Genomic DNA, 23,681 nt, shown 5'->3' with positions numbered 1-23,681 from the left:
ATGAAAAAGGCTCATTCTGTGTGTGTGAGTGTTCAGGTGTCCCACTGTTGTGTTTTTGAAAGACTGTAATTTCTCATGAATTGTGTCTACACTTTTATGGTCTCTAGCATAGTCCATTGACCTACTGTCATGTCTACATGCCAGCCCTACGTTGACTTAACATGTTATCTTTCCAGTCAGATCCTGCTGTGCTTTCCATGTTACTTTGCTCATTCTCTCTCTCTCAGTCTTCATCTTCCTGTCACTCTCCTTCACACAGAGTCAGTCCACTGGCCTCTCTTTTTTAGAAAAGCAATGGAAATTTAGAGAAAAATGACTGTGAAGAGCATCTCAGTTTATCTGTCAGTCTTTCAGCTTTTGCTTGAGGACTCTCACTGTGTTGATCTTACACATACTGTAGTGAAATTGTCCTAAGTTGTGTTTTCCATGCTCTTGTGATTTATACATTTTCATTTCTTTGGCTCATTGCCAGAATAGTGTTTAAAATGTCCTTTTTCATCTGTTGACTTTGTACCTTTCTAAACTCATTAGTTCTAACTAATTAGTTGTAACTAACATTTTGGTGGATATTTTGACCTAGACAATTGTATTTGTGGATTGAAGCAGGTTTGTTTCAACATTTCTAATTTGCATGGGTTCATTTCTGTTTCTTTGTCTTCTTTCACTATCATTGGTTTTGAACTTGGAGAGGTGAAAGTATCTTTGCATATGATGAACTCAGAGAGGTGACAGGGGTATCCTTGTGTTGATGGTGAACTCAGAGAGGTGACAGGGATATCCTTGTGTTGTTGGTGAATTCAGAGAGGTGACAGGGGTATCCTTGTGTTGTTGGTGAACTCAGAGTGCTGACAGGGAGTATCCTTGTGTTGATGGTGAATTGGGAGAGAAGAGAGTTGGTATCCTTACTTTATCTCTGATCTTTTGAGGAGATATTCAGGCTTTTACCATTGAGATTGATGTTAGTTGTGGGGTTTATGCAGCTGTCTTCCTTCCATCAGAATGAAGACACCATTGTTTTTGTCTATCTGGTGTTTTCATTTTGGCTTCTCCAAATAGATCATTTGGAGCCCTGATTAAAACAAATTATAATTTGATGCTATCAAGAATGTCTGTTTAAGACTGATTATTTTTTTAAGATTTATTTATCCCTCATTTATTTATTTATTTATTCATTTAGTTATTTATTCCTTATTTATTTTATGTATATGAGTACTCTGTAGCTGTACAGTTTTTGTGAGCCACCATCTGGTTGCTGGGATTTGAACTCATGACCTTTGGAAGAACAGCCAGTGTTCTTAGCCGCTGAGCCATCTCTCCGGCCAAGACTGATTATTTTGTTTATGTATACATGTGCATGACTACATATGTGTACCATGTGTGTACTAGTGCTCATAGAGGCCAGAGGGCATGGGATTCCCTGGAAATAGGCTCACAGGCATCTGGGAGTCATAGATGTAAGTGCTAGCGTCCACACTTGGGTCCTCTTGTTAGAACAGCAAGTGCTCTTAACCACTAAGCTATCTCTGCAGCCCCCACTCATGTCTAAAAAGAAAAAAAAAGAAAGAAAAAAAACGTACTGCTGTATCTGTCACAAGATTGGGCTTTTATTTCTTAATATCTCTAAACATTGCTAGCAATATAAATCCTTTTTATTTTACTTGATCCACCTGTCATTTATGGCCACAATGTACCTAGGTAATAATTCCCTCCTACCAAACACTGTGTTTCTTTTCTAAAGTCAGTGGGCCTGTATTAATTTATTTATTTGCCAGTATCATGCATATATATCAGGGATCTTAGCCTTTCACCTTCTTACCCTCATTCAACTCTTCATCTTCCACTGAAAAACCTTCTTTCCAATAAGTTCCCACATGTTCATGTCCACATATGAGAGACACACACACCAAGTTTAACTGGAGTTTCTTGCATGGACACAGTAGAAGGTTACTTACTGGCTCACGGCCTACTTTTCAATGGCTCCCTCTTGCCCTCCTCCATTCCTCCCCTTATATCAAAATAATCCCAGCTCCACTGCATGACCTCAGCCTGGCAAGCTTGTCAGTAAACTGACGCCAGGCACTTATCTTTATAGAACGACTTTTACATTCTCCCTAAACCCAAGTTATTTTCATAAGACTTGACTCAGTGTCTGTTGTCCCCCAAATGCTAAAGTCCTAGATGTTCCTCACTGAAAGAGCTGATCAGTACCCATGGGAGGACCTGAGCTTGGACCCCAGCACCTACCCAAAAGCTGGGGACATCAGCACAAGCCTCAATCTCAACGCTGGAGAGGCAGACCCAGGAGAAGCCCAAGAGCTCGCCGACCAGCCCAGCTAGCCAAAACTCCAGGTTCCCTGCGTGAACTTGTCTCAAAACATAAGGTGGGCAGTGATGATGAAAGACATCTGATGCTGACTGCCAGGCTCCATATTCATGTGCATGCATGTACACACATACACCATACATACATATACACACAAAGAAGCTGCAAGTGACACATAATATGTACAGGACATAGAGATTCCCTTAAAGGTGCAATTTGTACGCTGCTACATCCAGGCCAGTGGTGAGAATCAATGTCCCAGATATACAGAGCACATCTTGCCCTCCCAGGTGACTTCACAAAGGTGTTGTCATATGTATTTCTTTTCCCCTGTTGAGTTAGGGATCATCAGACTCTTGGGGAAGCACTGCTGGCTTAAAGGACCTTTTGAGGAAAGTGCATCAAACCTGAGGAAAGATGATTTAACCACTTTGACCATATTCAGGGGTTAAAAAGAGAAAATGGAAGAGTTATTGAAATGGTTCATTTCTCACTTTCAAATAGAAATGGGTTAGGCTCAACTCAGCCCCTGCCCATCAGCACAGACCTCTAGCTATTAGATAATCCTCTGCTTTTGCCTTGAAGGCATGACTGTTACTCATTTGAGTCTTAGTGGGGCTGTTACATAATTCTTGAAACTGTTTCCTTTGAGGCTTTGTGTGTGCATAATCACACATGTGCTCATACAGGTGCACTGTACATGCAAACTTAGCATGCACAGATCTTTCTCCCTTTCCCTATTACATTGGCCCCCACCCCCAAAAAAGGCTTTCTGTATGAAAAAAACACATGACTATCTTTCTAATTCTCCAGAGCCTATATGTGTCCCTCACATAGACAATATACATAGGAAAGTGAAAATTCTAGAAAACAGAATTCTTGATGCTCCTATCACATTTACAAAGGTTTTTTTATACATATAATTTAGTTTTGCATCCATGTTGCGTTGCTAGAACCACAGGTGTCTGACTTCGGTGTCTGCACGGCTTCCTTACTTACTTTATTCACTTTGGGGTTTTCCTTTCTTCTTGTTTGTCTGCCTGCCTGCCTGCCTGCTGTTTGTGTGTATGTCTGTCTGCCTGCCTGCCTGCCTGCTTATCTGCCTGCTGTCTGTCTGTCTGTCTGCCTGCTGTCTGTCTGTCTGCCTCCCTGCCTGCTGTCTGCCTGCCTGCCTGCTGTCTGTCTGTCTGTCTGTCTGCCTGCCTGCCTGCCAGCCTGTCTAGCTAGCTGCCTGCCTGCCTGCCTGCCTGCCTGCCTGCCTGCCTGCCTGCCTGCCTGAGATAGGGTCTCTATATATAGCCGTGGCTGTCCTGGAACTCACTATGTAGACCAGTCTGACCTATAAGTCACAGAGATCTGCCTGCCTCTTCCTCTGTACTGAGACTAAAGGCAAGTATCATTGAGTGTCATATTATCAGAGATGCAGCAATGTCTGCACCATCTCTGCCCCCTCACTCGGCCATATTTATCTTTATAGCATAAACATATATTCATAATGTAGCCCCACTCTTTTATGACTGCCAATGGCACTTCATAAATAATTGTGAGTTAATGAACAGACCATCAGCTAGGGAGGCATATGAGCTTGAGTTTCCCAGGAGCCTAAACATGTACTGAGTCTGCCTACAGAGGGAGGACATGTCTTGAATGTTTTCCAGAGGTATAGAAAGACTAATGTAATTAATAAAATTCAGTTAATCATGTCACTGAAGACATCATTGCATACTTTCTATTTGGCTTCCAGAAGTAAAACTACTCCACTAAAGGTGTCCTTAACATTCTTTTATTTCCTCAAATGCCATTTTTCACTATAATGTATTTTTGTAATATCCCATTATACCTAAAAAATGGAGTTACTGATTCAAAAGTGTTAATAGGCCAGAAAGAAATGGACTTGATCTTACTGGTGTTAACTCCATTATCAAGAACCTCACTTTGGAGCTAAGGATGCAGCCTAGTTGGTAGTTTGCCTATCGTGCATGAAGCCCTGGGTATGGTCCCCAACATGCCATAAAGCCACCTATGTGATTTAGATATGTAGTTCCAGCATTTGAGCAGTCCAAGTGGGCTCAGAGAGTTAGAGACCACCCTGCACCTACATGAGTCCTGGACTCAAAAAGAAATCGCTTTTAAAACCCTGCAGGTCCCAAAGCTTCCAGGGGCAAAACCACCAACCAAAGAGTACACAGGGAGTTACCCATGGCCCCAGACACATCGGCAGCAGAGGATGGTCCTGTTAGACACCAAAGGGAGGAGAGGCCCTTGGTCCTGGAAAGACTTGATGCTGTAGTGTAGAGGAATACCAGGACAGGGAAGCAGGGGAAGGTTGATTGGGGAAGGGTGGCTTATGGGATTTTCTGGGGAGGGAGGAACCAGAAAAGGGGACAACATTTGAAATGTAAATAAAGAATATACCTAATTTTAAAAAAAGAAAATGTATTGTAAAGTAAAAACAAAAAAGCTGCAGACCTTTTTCCTCAAAGGCCAATCATCGATACTGGCTTTAGTCTTCTTGTATTTTCACAGTGTTATAAAGTGCCACCGTCTTGAAGATAACTCTGTAAGTTCCCCCATCCAGGCTTATCATTTTGTACAGTATTTTTGTCAATGCACTTTGAAGAAACTAATGTTTCAAATGACAGTAAGACCCTTGCCTCTGCTGTAAAGGCTAGATGAGAAAGTTTTCCTGGCCAGGTGAAAACAGAACTAACCTAACATGGACTCTCTAAGTCCAGCAACACATGATAGCAACACAATGCAAAGACAATTGTTTCTGACTCCATATTCTGAGGGCTTCAGCGATGGCCTCCACTTCCAGGCTGCCTAGATGGAAGCGGATGCCATCTTACCATCACACAAATCTGAGCAAGAAAATAATCTGAGCAAGCAGATGCCATCAGCATTACTTTTCTAGGACTACTATACCACCAACTGAGTGACTTTCGCCAAAGAAATCACTGTCATGCTGCTCTGGAGGCTAGAAGTCTGAGCCCAGGCCTGGCTCCTGCTGTGAGAGCAAAGCAGTTCCATGCCTTTCCTGGCCTTCAGTGGTGACTAGCAGGCCTTAGTACTCTGGCTTGTAGATGAAGTACTCCAGTCTCTGCCTTGTCCTCCCAGGTCCCTAAATGTGTCTGTGTCTTCCTAAAAGGGCACCAGTGATGTTAGTGACTACCCTAACCACCTCAAACTACATCTCAAAAGAGCCTATTTCCAAATAAAGTCATGTTCACTAGTGCTAGAAACTATCCTTTTGAAGAACCTGTCAAACCTATGACACCATCAATTACCGTTATACCAAGCCACAAGGCCAGCTGTGTAATGTGTGTAGTCTGAGAATAAATGTCTTTGGAATGGGATAGCTCAGTCATCCCCTCCCAGGCTTGGGGAACATTGTGAATCGGAAAGAACATAGGAGTTAAGAGTAGTGTGGAACCCTGACTTCCAGGCATGTATGACTGTTGGATTCTGCAACTCAGACAGCAGTGATTGCCTGTACACAGTCTGGGCGAGACTGAACCCAGTCGTAGGAGAGGTGAGAGCTTATGTGACCCTCTCCCCTCTCTAAGAATTTGGAGAACACTAATGGGTGGTGGGGGAGGGAAACACTGTTCCATGATGTAGCCACTGGGAAGATGCCTGTGATCCTATAACAAATGCTCACCCTTGGTTCTATAAACAGCCATGATGACTACTCATTGGATCACACACATTCCCGAAAAAGACATGAAAGTTGAAGAAGAGCCTTCATAGGATAAGGATAGGGATTAATGAGGGGAAGGGGGGCAAAAAAGGTAATGGGGTGGATTATATGCTCAAGTGCAATATGAAAATGTCAGAACAAAATACCCTATTATATCTAATCAACATGTGCTTATAAAACATGAGAAGGTTAGCAGCAGTATATGAACCATGGCCTTGTTGAGTTAGTTACTCATGTTGAGCTATCATGTTGAAACAAACTAAAAAGAAGAGCAAGGAAAGCAGTCCGTCATGACACTTGTCCACAGACTTGCCATCCTTACCTCTTTGTTTTCAACATTTTTGAAAAACACTACAAGAGAAGCCTGTGGAGCAGTGACAAGATAGGGCCCCTTCCCTCTGCCTGCCCGTCTCCTGCTGGCTTGTCTCTGCAGTGGAGCTGATTGTGGATGGCATGGAGCAGGGCTCAGGAAGCTCATCCTTGGTATCATCTCGCTCTGTCTCTCTGCACCCACACAGACAGCTCTCAAGATGCCCATGAGACCACAGTATGGAGACTTTGGAAGCTTACAGGTCAACACTAGCTCACCCGAGCACTCTGCCTTTGAATAGCAGAGTCCTCCCATACTCTCCTGGGATGCCCCCCCGCCCCGCCTTGCTCTGGGCATGGGCAATATGATTATAACTTTTAAATTTTATTGTATGTTATTATAATTTTAATCAAAAATACAGAAGTAAAATGCAAATGCACATACTTGATGCTTACTCAGACTCAAATTTTACTAAATACTTCCATATCCAGACCTAAATTGCTCCAGCGTTAAATTACATTGTGTTTTAAGATATTACAACCTTCATTTTTTTTCACTAAAAGCCTAACTTTTTAATGTCTCCATATAATTATGCTTATCCAAAGTGGAAAGGAGGCAGGGTCTCCATATGTTTATTTTCACATGCTAAAGATAGAACAGTCAGTGTATAAGAATGGCCTGGACTGAGTACATTAGCAGAATCACCGAAGGAAGCCACGGTAGGAAATAGTTTGACACACTAATTACTGAAATCCTCTAGTGAGTGTCTCAGTCTGTACTAAACTAAATAAACTTGTTTATAGACTTACTCTATATTAGCGTCCACTCTTCTGCAGCCCTTTGCCAAACAAAATCTTACTACAAGTAGGATGTTCACACCCGACTAGGAGTTTCTTGAATAAATATTTTTATTATATGGAGACCAAAACCACTTTTATAAAATTTCAGACTTTTATTGAAATACTATATTTCTTTATGTTTGGGGTTTTTTTCCTTGCATCTTTTCTCCTGGCAGCTGTGTGCACATGAGATCTCTCTCTCGTGCGCTCTCTCTCTCTCTCTGTCTCTCTCTCTCTGTCTTTCTCTCTGTCTCTCTCTCTCTCTGTGTCTCTCTGTCTCTCTGTCTCTCTGTCTCTCTCTCTCTCTCTCTCTCTCTCTCTCTCTCTCTCTCTCTCTCTCTCTCTCTCTCTCTCTTTCTCTGTCTCTCTCTCTCTCTCACCTCCTCTTACCTCCCACAGCTCTGGTGACAGGATGCTGGCTGTGGTCACAGGAGGCCAGCTGGTCCTATAAGTAGAGGCACTAGTCTGCCCATCACTGCCACCAACAAATGGTCTGGAAAGGCATAGACATGTTCATTTGCAAAACTTCTCTGGCAACCTGGTTGAAGTTGCTCCTTGAGTCATTCCAGGGTGGAAACTATCCAGCCTGGAGGCACTTTGTGGAAAACTGTTTCTGTTTCATTTGAGGGTTGCACAAGCAGAATACAGAAAATGAGAATTCTTCCAGTCTTCCAAGATCATAGAGTTCATGAAATGTCAGGCATGGTCTTTTATAAGAATAACTCTGATCTCAGCTTTGGCCAACTCTCTCTAGAACTCATGTCAAATTTTGCCTAAACATTCTAAAGATCTGTTGTTAACTAATGAAATTACGTATTTTGAAATTTTTCTTAATTAGAGTTAGTGTAAGTACAATAGACCATTTAGTCTTTATAAATCTAAACCTCCTTGCTATCTTTAAAATATGATTGGTGACCAGTTGGCTTAGATAATATTGTGACAAGGGGATCAAGGCCTGTGCAAGAACTTAATTACTGTGGACCCCAAAACCTACCTGTAGAATTTACACGGAACCTAATGAAGTAAGCACTTTCCTACTGTACCATATTGTAGGCTTCAATAGATAGCATATCTATCTTGAGATGATTATATAGGTCAGAATATTTAATCATTTAACATGATAGATCTAAATAAACTTTCACACCATAGGAAACTTTGTGTTTATAATATTTTGGAGGTAAAACTTCAAAATGGCTACAGTAAATTGTAGTTCTATTGATCTAAATGTGTTAGAAAAACAAAAGGGTATAATATTTGCCTGGTAAAAGAATGTGTTTCCAGTGCTTCCAGAACATCTAACTCTGGGCAAGAAGGATGCAAAAGCATGGGAGAAATATGCCCACTGTTGTCAGTCTACTGCTGTTTCACTTAGGTCTCAAATAAGTGCGAGGAAATAGTTTAAATTAGCATACAGAACCTATGCTGGTCCTACAGCAGTGATCCAACACAGTTAGTAGACCGCTTGTATAACACAACTGTTTCTTGGGTGACTTTCATAGTCTTCCAGTGCAAGCATTTGGCTTGGAGTCTTAGATTTAATGTGTAGATAATCATTTAAGAACAAAGTAAACCAAGCTCTCCCTTAGAGTTTAACCTAGAACATTCTCGTGCCCCTGTTCATCACCTTACACCCATAGCTCAGGTCTCAGCTGTGTCACTTCCTTCCAGAAGCTTCCTTAGCCAGCACCATCACCTCTGCTCTAATCTGATGCCTGCTGTGCTCTAGTCTGACCTTCATCATGACTGTCAGCTCTTGTTCAGTATGCCTCCCCCATCAGACTGCCTTCCACAGAAGAAGTATCCCTCTGACCCTGCTCTCGCTGCAGTATGGTGCACTGAAAATTACTTTGGTTACTGGACATTTTAACAGTTGATTCTTCCAGCACATGAGCATGGGAGCTTCTCCTGTCTTTGAGTGTCTTTGATTTCTATTATCATTTTTTTGTAATTTATATTATAGAAGTCTTTGTTAACTTTCTTCCTAGGTATTTTAATTTTTTATTCTGTTGTGAATGGAACTGCTTTCAAGATTTCTTACCTAAAAAATCATTCGTAAAGCTGCTTTTACATACTCATTTTGCATCTTGCTATTTTAATGAATTTATCATTTCAAAACTTTTGTGACACATTTAGGATCATTACATACAGGGTCATTCTATCTGTAAACATCCCATTTACCATCCTCCTTTCCTATTTTATGTCTTTAATGTTTTTCTTCCTAATTGCTAAACCCTCTAGTTAGTATCCTGATGAGAGTCTGGCAACTGCACAGCCTTGTTTGGCTGCTGATATCATGGTGTTGGCTGTGACCCTTTCATATTCAGCCTTTATTTGATAAATTCTGGTATTTTATGCCTCCTTTATTCTTAGCATGGAAAGACATTAAATTTCATCATTTTTTTCTGTTTTTAACAAAATGATTATTTTTATCCTTCATTCTTTTAATGTAATGTGCTAAGTTTGTTGGTTACATGTGCTAAATAGCTCTTGTGAGCACTGGGTTGACACCATTTCCATTGGAGGGTATGATCTTTTTGATGTGCTGCTGGATTTGATTAACCCCTAAGCATTGGTTATGCCTGGGACACAGAAAAGTAAATCAAATAGCAATTCTATGCCTTCAGGGGAGCAAATTGATTGATTAAGAGAATTCATGATTAGTATAGGTTAGCCCACTCCTGTTGTTGTTTCTATTAATAACTCTTGCCAGTTTGGTACTTTTTACATATACTATAGATGTGTGTGCTGCTTAGGATGATAATAGACCTCTGTATTTTGATTACTTAAAACTTAGCTGAATAAAAGCTTTATATTACTGGCATTAATTATTGAATTTTAATGTATTTAAGTTTGTACTATATTATGGAAGTAATGGTGTTTACATGGGAATTATATACTTTTTCACCCATGAAATTGCTAAAGTTGACATTTACAAAAAAATCCTTTTTTGTTTTAAAAGACAATATGGGTAATATCAGCCACTTAATTATTTTGCTTAATAAGAACAATAACAAAAGAACTAACACATCTCTTATATAATTTAAAATGACTTGGACAATTAGAAGTGATAATTTCTAATAACTACATTCAGCAATTTTTATATTTAAAAGGTTAAACCAGCTTGGCAGTATCTCAAGCATTTGATAAAGTAAAAATCTGAGACACAATAAGAACCCGACCCTCACAAAATGACAAAGCTCACTCGGAATTCCAGCTTGAGAGGCTGACACAGAAAGATAGGGTCTGAGGTCAACCTGAGTTAAACAGTGAGACTTATCCCCAGAGATAGGCCTGCAGGCATGTCCTGCTGGGTTTATAAGCCCTGAGTGCTTGCAGTAGAAGAGGTTTTTAAGGTATTTCTTTTCCCTCCATTTTGCTAGCCAAAGAAGGCCTCTTACTCAAAGGAAGGGCATGCTCCTCTGCTGCTCTGACATCTGGCTGTGCTGTCTGACCAGGTGCCACCATGGCTTCTCACAGTGTCTCTATAACGTGAGGGAGGTCTAGAAGGGGAAACATTTAATGACGAGCTTTGTGCATTTCCAAAGCTATCCGTCATATGGTTCAGGTTAGATTTTCTGAAATATCAGAGTTGGAATGCAATTATCAAGAGGAGAAAAGTCACATGGCAAGTTGCAAACAAGCTGTGCCCATTTGTCCTTAGGCTTGCTAATGAAATTCAGTCATGATTTCCACTTTGATTTTAAGTGTCTCGGGCCACCATTCAGTTTCATTCATTATAATTATGTCTCCTGGCCACACGCAGACACAGAGCAGCAAAGAAAGGGGTCATGTTTTATCTTTTAAGAAACTATTGCATAGCTTTGATATGAAGTCGGAGAACATCACAGATTTTTGTATTAAAGCAAAGCAGTATGCTGTCAGGACAGTCATCTCCTTAGGCAAATGCAGCGACTGGGAAGGGACTCAGAAGTTGAATGCAGCAAACCTACAGGGGCATGATTGAGTATATGAGGGTGCTGAGGATTTGAGGCAATCTTACTAGAGTTTGACACAGTTTAATATAGTCTCCAGTAATGCTGCCAGAAGAAAGAGAGAAAAGGCTGCTTCACACCAGCGTGTATACACAGTGTAGTTATATTCAGTCATCTGTCAATTGTGGGAAAATGGATGGAACTTTGAAGATCCTGCTGTAGTGGCTATTCCTGGTTGTCACCTTGACTATACCTGGAATGAACTACAGTCTAGAATTGGAAGGCTCACCTATGATCCTAATTTGGAGGCTCAGAGATATAAGTTTCTGACCTGGATCTTGGCATGGAGACCTTGAAGCATAGTGGCTAAGACAAGGAGATCTCAGAGTTCAACATCATTTGGGATTAAAGGCATGGAGGCACACACCTTTAATCTGGGCCACACCCTCTGCTGGAGACCCACATGCCAATAATCTGGGCCACACCCTCTGTTGGAGACCTACAGCCTTTAAATCTGGGCTACACCCTCTGCTGGAGATATACAAGGACATTGGAAGAAGGAAGATTCTCTCTCTTCCTTGCCTGCTTGCTTCGTGGGACTGAGAAACTGCTAGATCCTTGGACTTCCATCCACAGCTACTGCTAATCATTGTTGGGGAGTTGGACTATAGACTGTAAGTCACTGACAAATTCCCTAACTATATAAAGACTATCCATGCGTTCTGTGACTCTAGAGAACCCAAACTAATACACCTGCTAAGCAAAAGAAGCTAGTCCTAGACAAACTGTATGTTTTTCTAGATACTATATACATGTGGGGCGGGTGAGAGGACCACTGTGAGGGTCAGAGGGAAGACAATAAGGCAAGCATGAGCAGGGTCTCTATGGAAGCATCATAAACACACATTTCCAGGCTAACTAAACCATTGGTGTAAATACTAAATCCTGAATGAGGAAGGTGGTTTGGTTTAAAGGAGAAGGCTGGTGGTGGACAAACAGCCTGCTTAGTGTAAAGAGTGGGAATTCAGGGAGATTGAGAGGAAGCCACTTCAGTTGGCATGTTTACTTGTAAAATTCAGGAAAGTACCCACCTCCACAGCCCCAGCTCAAACCACTGCAGCATAATGTTCCCTCCCAGCAGAGCCGTGCAAGGCTTTATACCCGGTCTCACCCCTGTGGAGTGAAGCACTGCTGTCAATGGCAGCTTTCTGTGGCATATAGTTTGTTCACATTTAGTGGGAATATAATCCAAACCTTTTTATTGTCACTTCATTCAGCCCAACTGGCCAACTCCAAACATATCTGGGCAAGCTAACCTTGAGTCAGGTTCCAGGCACAGCCCTGATAAGACTTTGCCAGAAGCATAGGGGTGTCTCAAATGTCCTAAAGATACATACATTGACTATAGAAACCTCATCCAATTTTATCTTAGGCCAAGTAAGTTATAAAGAATTATACCAGACTTCTCAACAGAGACCTTAAAAGCCAGAAGAGCCTGGACAAAGGTCATGCAGACCCTACGAGAACACAAATGCCAGCCTAAGCTACTATACTCTGAAAAACTCACAATCATCATAGATGGAGGAACCTAAATATGCCAGGACAAAACCAAATTTAAACAATATCTATCCACCAATCCAACCCTACAGAGGATTCTAGAAAGAAAACCTCGACACAATGAAGGTACGTACACCAAAGAAAGAACAAGAAATTAATTATCTCACAGCAAAACCAAAAAGAGAATCATATATATATATAATACCACCTACAACAACAAACATAACAGGAACTGACAATCATCTGTCCTTAAAATCTCTCAATATCAATAGACTCGCCTCCACAATAAAAAGACATAAACTAACAGACTGGATAAGCAAGCAAGATCCAGCATTTTGCTGCATACAGGAAACACACCTCAATGACAAAGACACTACCTCAAAGTAAAAGGTTGGGGAAAAAAATCTTCCAAACAAATGGTCCCAAGAAACAAGCGGGAGTTGCCATTCTAATATCTAATAAAAGAGACTTTCAACCAAAAGTTATCAAACAAGATGGGGAAGGACACTTCATATTCATCAAAGGAAAATCCACCAAGAGAAAGTCTCAATTATGACCATCAATGCCCCAAATGCAAGGGCACCCATATTCATAAAAGAAACTTTACTAAAGCTCTAAACACACATTGAATAATAGTGGGAGACTTCAACTCCCCACTCTCACCAATGGACAGGTCATTAAAACAGAAACTAAACAGAAACACAGTGAAACTAATAGAATTTATTAACCAAATGGATTTAATAGATATATATAGAACATTTCATCCTAAAACAAAAGGATATATCTTCTTCTTAGCACCTCATGGTACCTTCTCCAAAATTGACCATATAATCTGTCACAAAACAAGCCTCAACAGATGCAAGAAGATTGAAATAATCCCATGCATCCTATCAGATCATCACAACCTAAGGCTAAGACTTCAATAACAAAACAACAGAAACCACCACATACACATGGAAACTGTAACAACTCTCCACTTAATTATAGCTGTTTGGATATTTCATCCATTTATCAAAATGATTCCTTGTAGTACTCTGGGGTAGACTGGTCCTCCCATCTATTGGGAATAGATGTGCTGTGAATCCATCCTATACACGATTCATAAGTGGGACAGAGGCTTCCAGCCACCCTGCTGTACTATTTGGAGCATCAAGTCCCATCCCCTACTCACCCTCTTTTCTTCCACTCCCAAGAGCTCTTAACCAAAAACAAGAAACAAAAACAAAACAAAAATATTTCTTTCCCTATGTCTGTTTCCCCTGTTAATGACAAATACATAGCTCTGGGTAGAGTCAGAAGTGTCTCTGACCATGAAGACCCCCAGTCTGGGTCAGAGTCCCCAGGCTCTCCCTACAGCACCATGGATGGGTCACTCCCTTTGGGCATTACTTTCTTTATTTGTTGGAAATTGGGCTATAGAAATTCACGAAGATAGAATTTAATGCCAATGATTGTGCCTTCATTCTAGCTGCTTACAAAGGGTTTATTCAACTTAGTTTCTTGGGCCTATTTTCCAAATGCCTTTGTCTGTGGTATTTAACATGTTGTGGCTAGTGACCTAGCTGGGTCCCTTCAGGGTGGCATCTCAGCATCTGGGAAGGAAACCACAGAGAGTAGTCTGTAGACAGCTTCACGTGAGAAACATTACACAGAAGGAACCACCAATTGTCTAGGGAGAAGCTGTTCTGTGATCACTAAGTTTATCAGATGTTCACATTAGGTTATTCACTGAGAAATACTGTCTGTTGCATGATCACAACAGATTCTGAAAGCAGCTATTTAAGGATAAAGAATTTTAAGGTCCTATTAATGATGTAGCCAGGCTATGACCTCTACAGCCCTTGCTTTACCTTCAAAGGCACAGGGTACTTCTAAATCGCCCAGGACCCTAAGTTCTGCTCTGCTCTCCTCTCCTCTCCTCTCCCCTCCCCTCCCCTCCCCTCCCGCTCTCTCTCTCTCTGTGTGTGCGTGCGTTCGTGTGTGTGTGTGTGTGTGTGTGTGTGTGTGTGTGTTTTGAAACAGGTTTCTCATTAGCCTCGAGCTCACTAAGTAACCTGCAGTAGCTGAGAATTCATCAAGGAGACGAGACCCAAGGGATATGCCTGCCTCTCATTCCCCAGCCTGAAGTTACAAAGAGCCTACTACCAGGTCCAGCTTTTTTACTAACTGAGCCCTCCAACCTTTTTGTTGTCCAACTTTGAAGGTCTGTCTGTTTGCCTGCTTGTCTATTCATTTGTTTATTAAGCATCCCAAGGATTTGGTTGTAGTTTTTACATAGTATTCTTCAACATAGACACTTTGGTCATGAAAGCCTACAAGCTAATAGTAGTTGACCTCCATGAGCCATCCCTGCACACTGAACTATTCCCTGATAGACTTTCAATCTTAATTTATTCCCTGAGTGATGTTTAGCAAGAATTAAGCTTGTTATATGTCAAGAGTAATCCAGATAGAATAAATTGTGCCAGATTTGGGTGGGGGGATATTTTGTTTTAATGTAAAACTGTGGGCCCCATGCTTTAATTCCTAAATCTAAATGTGAGTTCCACAGATCTAAAATGTGAAGCCCTTTGAACTTGTTTGTGGTAAGGCTCCAATTAGATGTACATGAAAGTACTTCATAAACCATAAAACCATACATTCCCACATTCTTATTTTTTCCATTTTAAAGAAACATAAAATCTCATGTTTTTTCACACTTTTATCTAAAATTAAGTGTTGTTTAGAATAAAAGCAAGTAAAAGGCCACTTTGTTTTCTCCTTTTCTCCCTTGAGAATGGCTCCTTTTCACACATGTTCTTTGCAGTGGTGAAAGCATTGATGTGCATTTGGAAACACAGTGATACTGGGCTCTATCTCAGCTGTTTCTGTGTCCTTACACCACCTGGCACACTGCGTTACACAGCACAGAGCTCAGTAAAGATCAGCTAAAATCAGAGCAAGCAAATGTGTAGGAACTCAGTAGAACCCAAGCTGCCTTTGGTAGGCTTGTGTGAAGTGAAGTATTTGTGGGGTTGGGGCCTGGAACAGTAGAATTATTTTCTTTTGTGTGAAGAGTTTGAAAAGAAGAAATCCGGGGAAGTGAGGGTTAAATTAAATCAGAGTCTGAGAAAGGAATAGAGCTCTGATATGAAGATGCAGATTTACCAAATGCCCAGCACACAAAGCATAGTACTCAGCAGTGTGTATTGGAAAGATGGGGTAAGTTCTTGGTATAGTCCATGAAAAACAGAAGTAAACCAGCTTGTCTTCAGCTTATCCATGTACAGTAAACCAGTTTGTCCTCACTAGCTCATCCATGTACAGATGACAAGATGAGGTGCTCCTCTGAGAGCACAGCTTCTGGACCCCCACAGTGTCTGGGGTTTGTGTCTGCCTCTCTAGACAGACTAACATTCAGGGGCTGCTGCTCACTGTGTGCAGGGGAAAGAAAGCGGCTAATGTCAAAAACTGGGAACCAACTGCATTCTCAATTTTTAAAAGTATAGAAACTGCCAGAAATTTAAAAGTACAGCTTTTTATTATCATTATCATCTTTGCAGCTAACTTTGAGAGATGCTAAAACACTTGAGCTATTCCACAAAGTAGCAAGTAGCCATTGAGAGCTGGTTGGTGGAAATGAAGCTCACAGGGTGGAGAGCAGGTCGGGTCGCAGCAGGTTGGCTGGGGCAGGGTAGAAGGGTGTCTAATGGCCTGGATGACTTCCTAGATGTTTCTAGCCAGTCTGAATTGTACAACCAGGAATGTGTGTGAAGATGTGGGCCTGACACTCATTCCTAGGTTCGTCAGAAGAAAGTGGACCACGACACCATTCGTGAGAATGTGTGTATTGGAAGGTCTCACCAGGCTGTGTGTAAATTTAGTTTCTACATTCCCAGCACAAATGCATGAAATTCATTTTGACATAGAGATGTGCTGTCTTCCTGTAGAGTGGCTTCCTTTACAGGAAAAGATGCCAAGTGTGGGGTGTTCCTGTGCTTTCCTTCCACAGGCCACATCCATCCATCACACATCCAAAGGCCAGAGCAGGCATTCTGAGCGGGGGTGGGGGGGCTTAAACTTTGCTCAGCCTGCATGTTCCTTTGGTCCCTTGAACTAGAAAAGAAGAACTCACAGAAGCTGGGCTCGGCTCTAAACTCTCCCCTCAGCTCCTGGAGGTGTTTTCCTTAAAGCCTGTGAACCGTAAGGGGTGGTGCTAAGCCAGGTGCTACAGTGGGCTGGTCTCTGAAAATGCTCCTTTGCAGCGCTTAAAGCCCACTCCATCTTCCTGGAAAGGTTAAACCTGGTCATTGCTAAGATAAACTAGTCAGAACTCTTCTACTGAGCCTCCCTTCCCAAGCAGAGGCCATTCCAGCCATTTGGCTGCAGGAAAAACCCTGCTTCTCTTCCCTCATATTTCAGGTATGCAGCTACATTAGCTGCCATTGTGCTTGTAAATATAAAATGTCTGAGTCAAGAGCTGAAAGTATCACTCTCCCATCAGTCTCTTGGAGGCACCATAGCTGAGGGCTCTGTCAAGGTTGAGCCGCTGGCATATACTATAGGACAATTCTTTCTGTCTGTAGTCTCCTGGTAGCTCCCCACAGAGTTAGCAAGCAGCCTTAGAAGGCAGGCTCAGAGCGGTCTAGTCCTTGCCAGGGTGTTCAATCCAGAAACGTTCTTCCTCCAGCACAGATGGAGTTGAAGGGGCCCATGGAGAGAGGGTGGGAGGAAGCCTAGAACGGTTTCTTTTCCATTTCTATGAAGAAAGTGGTTGAGGATTTGGTAGGAATCGAATGCAGTCTGTATGTCTATCTGGGTAGCAATGTTCTCCATAAACAAATAGTCTCAGTTTTTACTCTGATCGTTCTTTCTTCCTTCCTCCCAAGTTTGGAGTTTTTGTCTTCTTGTTTCTCAGAGTCCTTGAGGTGGACGCTGGGATCTATCTGGCTCTGAGGCGTCTCTGTTGTTCTGACATAGGAATTTGCTGTGGACTTCTCTGGGGCCACCCCTCCCACCCTTGTGCTATGTTCAGATGCCTCAGACGTGTCTGCTTCCCTGTGGCTCTCAGTACGTTCATCGGTTAGCCTCTGCTGTGCACCCTCCTCCTGGTGATGTATGCTCTGGCCTATTGTAATCTAAGCAGATAGTATGATTGCAAGGTTTTTAACTTATTGGGACTTCATTTATGACTCAACAATCCAGGTGTGATTGTTCCTAGAGAAGTCCCAAGTACTGATGAAAAGAATGTGAATTCTGCCTTCTCAGTAAAAATGTTGTGTAAATGTCTGTTAGGTTCATGTACTTTACACTATGATCCAACTAACATGCTTCCTTGTGGAGGATCTGGAGAGACAGTCAGTGACTAAGAACACTTTCTGCCTGTGCAGAAGACCTGGGGTTCAGTTCTCAGTGCCCACATGGCAGCTTATAACCATCTACAACTCCAGTTCAGAGTGGCTAACACTTTCTCCTAGACTCAGAGGGCAGAAAACACATACAAGGTACACATACATACATACATACATACATACACACACATACATACATACAGGCAAAATATTCATACACGTAAACTATTTTTTTTAAGTTTTTAGAGCTTTCATCTTCTGCCCATTGACAAAAAGTAGACTGGTGAATTCCCCAACTGGTATTGGACTAGAGTCTATCTCTTCCTTTATAATTAATATTTCCCTTATATATTTGAAGAATGTCAGATTAGGTACATATGTATTTAAATTGACAGTTCTGGATGAATTAATCCTTTTACCAATATACAGTACCTTTTTTAACTTTTGGCAGTATTCTTTTTAATTTAAAGTCTGCTTTGTTCTAATGATATAGCAACTCTTGCCAACTTGTGTCATATTTTTGGTATATCTTTTTCCACTTAATCCTTACCAGTGAGGTGAATTTCCTGGAGGCAGTGTAGAGTTGGCTCCTATATTTTTAATCCATTCATTATTCCCTGACTTTTGGCTGATGAATTTAACCCATTTATCATCATGAATATTATTGGTCAGCATGAAATTTCTTCTTTTTTTTATTCTTTTATTTATTTATTTATTTATTTACTTATTTACTTATTTACTTGGTTGTATTCTGGGTTTGGGAGGTTGTAAACTGTTCTTTTCTAACCTCTTGCTAGTTATTTAGGGTTGGGTGCTTTCTGTCACTGGTTTGATTCTCTGTTCTTCTATGTTCTACCACTGAACTTTGAATACAGTTCAAAAAGTTCAAAGTAGTTTTTTTTTGTTATTGCTATTGTTTTAAAGATCCCGTGTGTGTGTGTGTGTGTGTGTGTGTGTGTGTGTGTGTGTGTGTGTGTGTGTCTGTACAGTACTCTTGGAGGCCAGAAAAGGGCACCAGATCCCTAGAGCTGGAGTTAGAGGTCATCACAAGCTCCCTGCCATGGATGCGGGGACCTGAATGCAGGTCACAGAGTGCTCTTATCACTTAGCCATCTCTCCAGCCTGAGTGTTAGGAGGTTCATGTGGTAGTTACAGTGCATCCTTAAGTGTTTCTTGTAAGGCGAATTCCTAAATGTACGTTTCTGCAGATGATTTTGGTGGGTGTAATATTCTAGTTGTCAGGTTTTTATTTTCTCCTCAGTGTTTTACATATGGTCCCCTACCCTCTTCTGAGCTACCACGGTTCTCTTGTGATCTGCTACAAGTGTAATGGGCTTTCCCTTTGATGTGGCTTGATGCTTGTCTCTGCTGAATGGCAGGTTTCTCTTGGTTGTGAACTTTTAGCCTTTTGCCTGATACAAGTTTTGGTTGAAAATCTATTTTCTTTAAATGCAGTCAGGGTCCTTTGAGCTTCTTATATGTAGATGACCATATCTCTTTGAAGATTTGGGTCCTTTTCAGTATTCCTTAGTGATAGATTTTCGTAGTTTTCCATGTTCCTCACTTTATGAAACTCCATGATACACACAGTTCACAGTTCACAGTCCGTAGAGCAGTGCATGGTTCACGTAAGTGTGCTCAGTAAGCTCTGTGGGCTTCCCTCATCTGTGCTGCTTTGGTTTTTGAGCTAAGTTAATTCTAGAGTTCAAAATCCTCTCTTCTGTTTATTCTTTTAATACAAGTTTTTTGCTTTAGCTTTAATCTTACTGATCAAAGTTTTAGCTCCAAATTTTCCAGCAGTTCTCTTTCATAATTTCTGTGCCTTTGTGAATTTCTCATTCATGGGATTTATCAGTATTCATTTTCTCAATAAGTTTACTTAGGGGCATTACATTTGAATGTTTTAGCTGCTCATTGTAGATTTCCTTTAAACTGGAATCTGTTGTGAAGAGTCCTGTTTCCTGTCATGCGATCAGCATTGTACATTGGCGTATGTGCATCTGGCTTCACATTCTCCTCTCCCAGCTTTATGAAGTAGCTGTTGTAGGAAGTTTTGCTTTGTTTCTCATTTAAACAGGCTCAGATACCAGTTAGATTGGCACTTGGGTGGTTGTTTAGAACGAGTGCTATGAATCTGGTTATTACGGAGCTCAAAACATCTAGGTTATTTCTTTGTCCTTGCTGTCATCCATAGTCTAAACTGTAACTGCTCATAAAACATTTCATGGACATGGTTGTAAGACATAGCAATAAACTTAGGCTTCCAATGGTGTGTGTCTTCAGACTTTAAAGAATCACAACTTCTAGTACCAGGGCTTGTGGTGTCTGTTGGCATAGCTGTAATGGTATGGACTATGTAGCGGGGGGAATCACAAGAGACAGTAGTGTTTGGGATGTCAATATCCAGAGTCTCTAAGTCATAGTAGGTAAAGGACTCTCAGGATGGGTGTGGAAGGTACCACAGCTTGTGTTCTCTGAAGCTACAGGAAAGGATTGAACTTCCCCAAGTCACATTGGAAACTACAAGTAATACTGGCATCTATGGGCTCCAGATTGTACAACACAAACAAGACCTACCCTAGGTCCTGCATGATCTGGGGAATGTGTAGCACTGTCATCCAGTCTCACAGATCCATGGACCATCTCCTGGTCCCAAGTCCATGGGCTGTGGAAGAAATGTATCTACTTATCTGGAGGCATGAAACATGGAGAAGTCTTTCACTAGACCCCATAGGCTGAGCACAGTAACCTAAGATATGTGGCCTTGGTTTATGCTCTACTAAAGCATAAGACATAGATGGGCTTGTTTTCAGATTACATGGAGACAAGCTTGGGGACAAGACTGAAAATGTTGATAGCCACAGCTCTTTACCTGCAGACATGGATGTGGCCTGCCCATGGTAGCTAGGGACAGGCTGCAGGCTGGGAAACTACTGCCCTAGTTTCACCTGGGTATACACAGAGTGCTAGAGGTTGGGATGCTGGCAGCCGCATTCATCTCTGGAGCTGTGCAGTGAGCTAGAACCTTCCTAAATCCCAACAGACAGGTATAGACAAAGCCAGGAGTTTGCAACAACAGCCTCAGTCCCAATGCTGTTGGCTAAAAAGCAAGATGTTCCCAGGACCCCACTGAGATGACATTAGCTGAAATACCCCACAAAGGGGAAGTAGAGCCTGTTGAGACCATATCCAGAGGTTAGGCATGGCCCCCTGATTGAGGGATGGGGCCACCCACCCATCTCCAAAATTTTAACCTAGAATTGTTCCTGTCTAAAGGAAATTCAGGGACAATGAGTAGAACAGAGACTGCCCCACCTGGGGATCAATCCACATACAAACACCAAACCTAGACACTATTGCTGATGCCAACATGTGCTTGCTGACAGGAACCTGATACAGATGTCTCCTGAGAGACTCTATCAGAGCCTGACCAATACAGATATGGAGGCTCACAGCCAACCATTGGACTGAGCACAGGGACCCCAATGGAGGAGTTAGGGGAAGGACTAAAGGAGCTGAAGGGGCCTTATCTGGCATCAATCAGAGGGGAGGCCCTTGGTCCTATGAAGGCTGGATGCCCCAGTGTAGAGGAATGCCAGGGCGGTGAAGCGGGAATGGGGGAAGCACCCTCACAAAAGCAGGGTAGGGGGGATGGACAGGGTGTTTGCAGAGGGGAAACCAGGAACGGAGATAACATTTGAAATGTAAATAAATAAAATGTCCAATTTTTTTTTAAATGGCTCCATAGGTCCATAGGGAGTGACACTGTTAGAAGGTGTGGCCTTGTTGAAGTGGGTGTGGCCTTGTTGGAGAAAGTGTGTCATTGTGAGGGTGGACTTTGAGATTTCAGGTGCTCAAGCTAGGGCTAGTGTGGCATTTACTTCTGCTGCCTGCAGACCAAGATATAGAACTCTCAGTTCCTTCTCCAGTATCATGTCTGCCTGCATGCCACCATGTTTCCTACCATTAGATTACGGACTAAACCTGTGAACTGTAAGCCACCCACAATTAAATATGTTCCTTTGTAAGATTAAAAGGGGGGGGGTCTTCTTGGGCCAGCGCTGTACCAAGAGTTGCCGGCTGGCACTCTCTGTTCGCCGCCCTCACCTCTGCCCTACAGGGGTGAAGGCACATCTTGCTTTCTTCTTTTCTCTGGTTCCTTGCCGACTTTTAGAGTTTAACTCGCATCCTGGCTCTTGTGTGACACAGGGACCCCTGCTCATCTGTCCTGGTTGTCTGCCTCTGTGAGTGTCCTCCAAGGTGACAGCCACAATAGAGACACTGAGCTGGAAGTGACAGGCTCCAGGCTGCTGGAGTACTGGCTTGAGGGGAGCAGTAGGTCCTGATAGGATTTTTACATTTTTACATTTTTCTAAAAATACAATTTAAAAATTGAAGGTATAAGTTAAAAGTGTAAATGTGGCTGTTGCCAGGTGTGCAGCATGCCAGGGAGGGGCTTTTGTTCTCAGTCCTGGCCTTTAGCTATCATCTTCTTTGCCACAAAGCATGACTCCACACAGTCCGGAAAGGCCACCATTGGTCAGGTCCTCCCTCTCCAAAATGCAGAATCCTTAGCAGGAGATGAAAGGTGCGGAATACATTGTGTTACTGCAACCATGTCCAGTTTTGAAAGTGTCAGTTTATCCTGCCATGATCACCTGCATGTCCGCCTCCACGTGCACCTACAGATAGGAGTTTTCCATCCCACCAGCGCTGCGCAGCGTGCCTCTGAGATTGCCTGCTACAGAGAGGCGGAAAGGCCTCCCTTAGTGTCTGTTCCCACAGCCTTCCACTCCAGACTATAAATTAGGCCTGGGAAGACGGTAATGAGTCAGTAATTTATAGACTATTACAATGCTTAGTTAGAACAGACTGCGGAGCACGTTGAATAGAGAACACATGTTTCAAAAAGACAAACAGACCCAGCACATCTCTTCCTTGGCTGAACCAACCCCAGACCATTAACAGGACAAAATGGGATGCCTTAGTTTGCATATCACCCACTTCCCCAAAATAGACTCCCTAACCACTTGTTAACCACACTGACTAATAGACAGAACGGTCGTTATAGCTGTGCCACCAGAAATATTCATATTAAGCGCCCTATTAGCTTGTAGCCAGCCATCTACAAAACAGGAAGAAAGCCTCTGCCTCCTCTCCTTGTTCGACTTGATGCAATAATTCATTGCAGATTTCTTTGTCTTTGACAGAGTGCCTACCGAAGGAGCGGGCTGGCTTTCCTGGCCTGCTGAGGGGACCATCGCCATGTCTGCCTCGACGAAGAGAGTGCTTCACCGAGGTCGTTCTTCCCTGTCTGCCAGAAAATAAAAGAAGATTTTACCTTCTCCTGCGCTAGGGAGTGGCTTGCTTTGTTTCTGACTCTCCACTGTCTGACTCCAGCTCTTCCCAGCCTCCCAGCCCTGTTTACTGAATGGGCCATTGCCTAATTAATGGCAGGATGTTGGGACGCTGTGTAGGTGGACAAAAATGCACATCACACAATTTTGAATTTTGAATTTGGCATGGATTTGCTGCCCTCAGCTCATAAATCTTAAAAGCAGTGTTGTGCATTTTTTTTCCTCCAGTGTTTAGTCTGCCTTTTATATGATGCATTTTTATGATTCAGATTTGGGACAAAAGAGACAAAATTCAAATGAGTCAGTGTACCCTTCCCACTGACCCACCGACTG

The 23,681-nt window shown here is 42.2% G+C and overlaps 1 protein-coding gene across 1 annotated transcript in view; it reads left to right on the top strand.

The window, feature by feature from the left end:
- Window positions 1-23,336, top strand: part of Supt3h (SPT3 homolog, SAGA and STAGA complex component) — a 360,073-nt gene extending 336,737 nt beyond the window's left edge. The window contains exon 12 of the mRNA XM_052192221.1: window positions 23,202-23,336. Coding sequence (XP_052048181.1) covers window positions 23,202-23,243 — 42 coding nt within the window. The 3' untranslated portion in view covers window positions 23,244-23,336. The remainder of the gene's footprint in view (window positions 1-23,201) is intronic.
- The last annotated feature ends 345 nt before the right edge of the window (window positions 23,337-23,681 follow it).

This window comes from Apodemus sylvaticus, chromosome 9, assembly GCF_947179515.1.
Source record: "Apodemus sylvaticus chromosome 9, mApoSyl1.1, whole genome shotgun sequence".
NCBI classification, from domain to species: Eukaryota; Metazoa; Chordata; class Mammalia; order Rodentia; family Muridae; genus Apodemus; species Apodemus sylvaticus.
The sequence above is the reverse complement of the archived record's forward strand: the minus strand, read 5'-3'. Positions and strand labels throughout refer to the sequence as shown.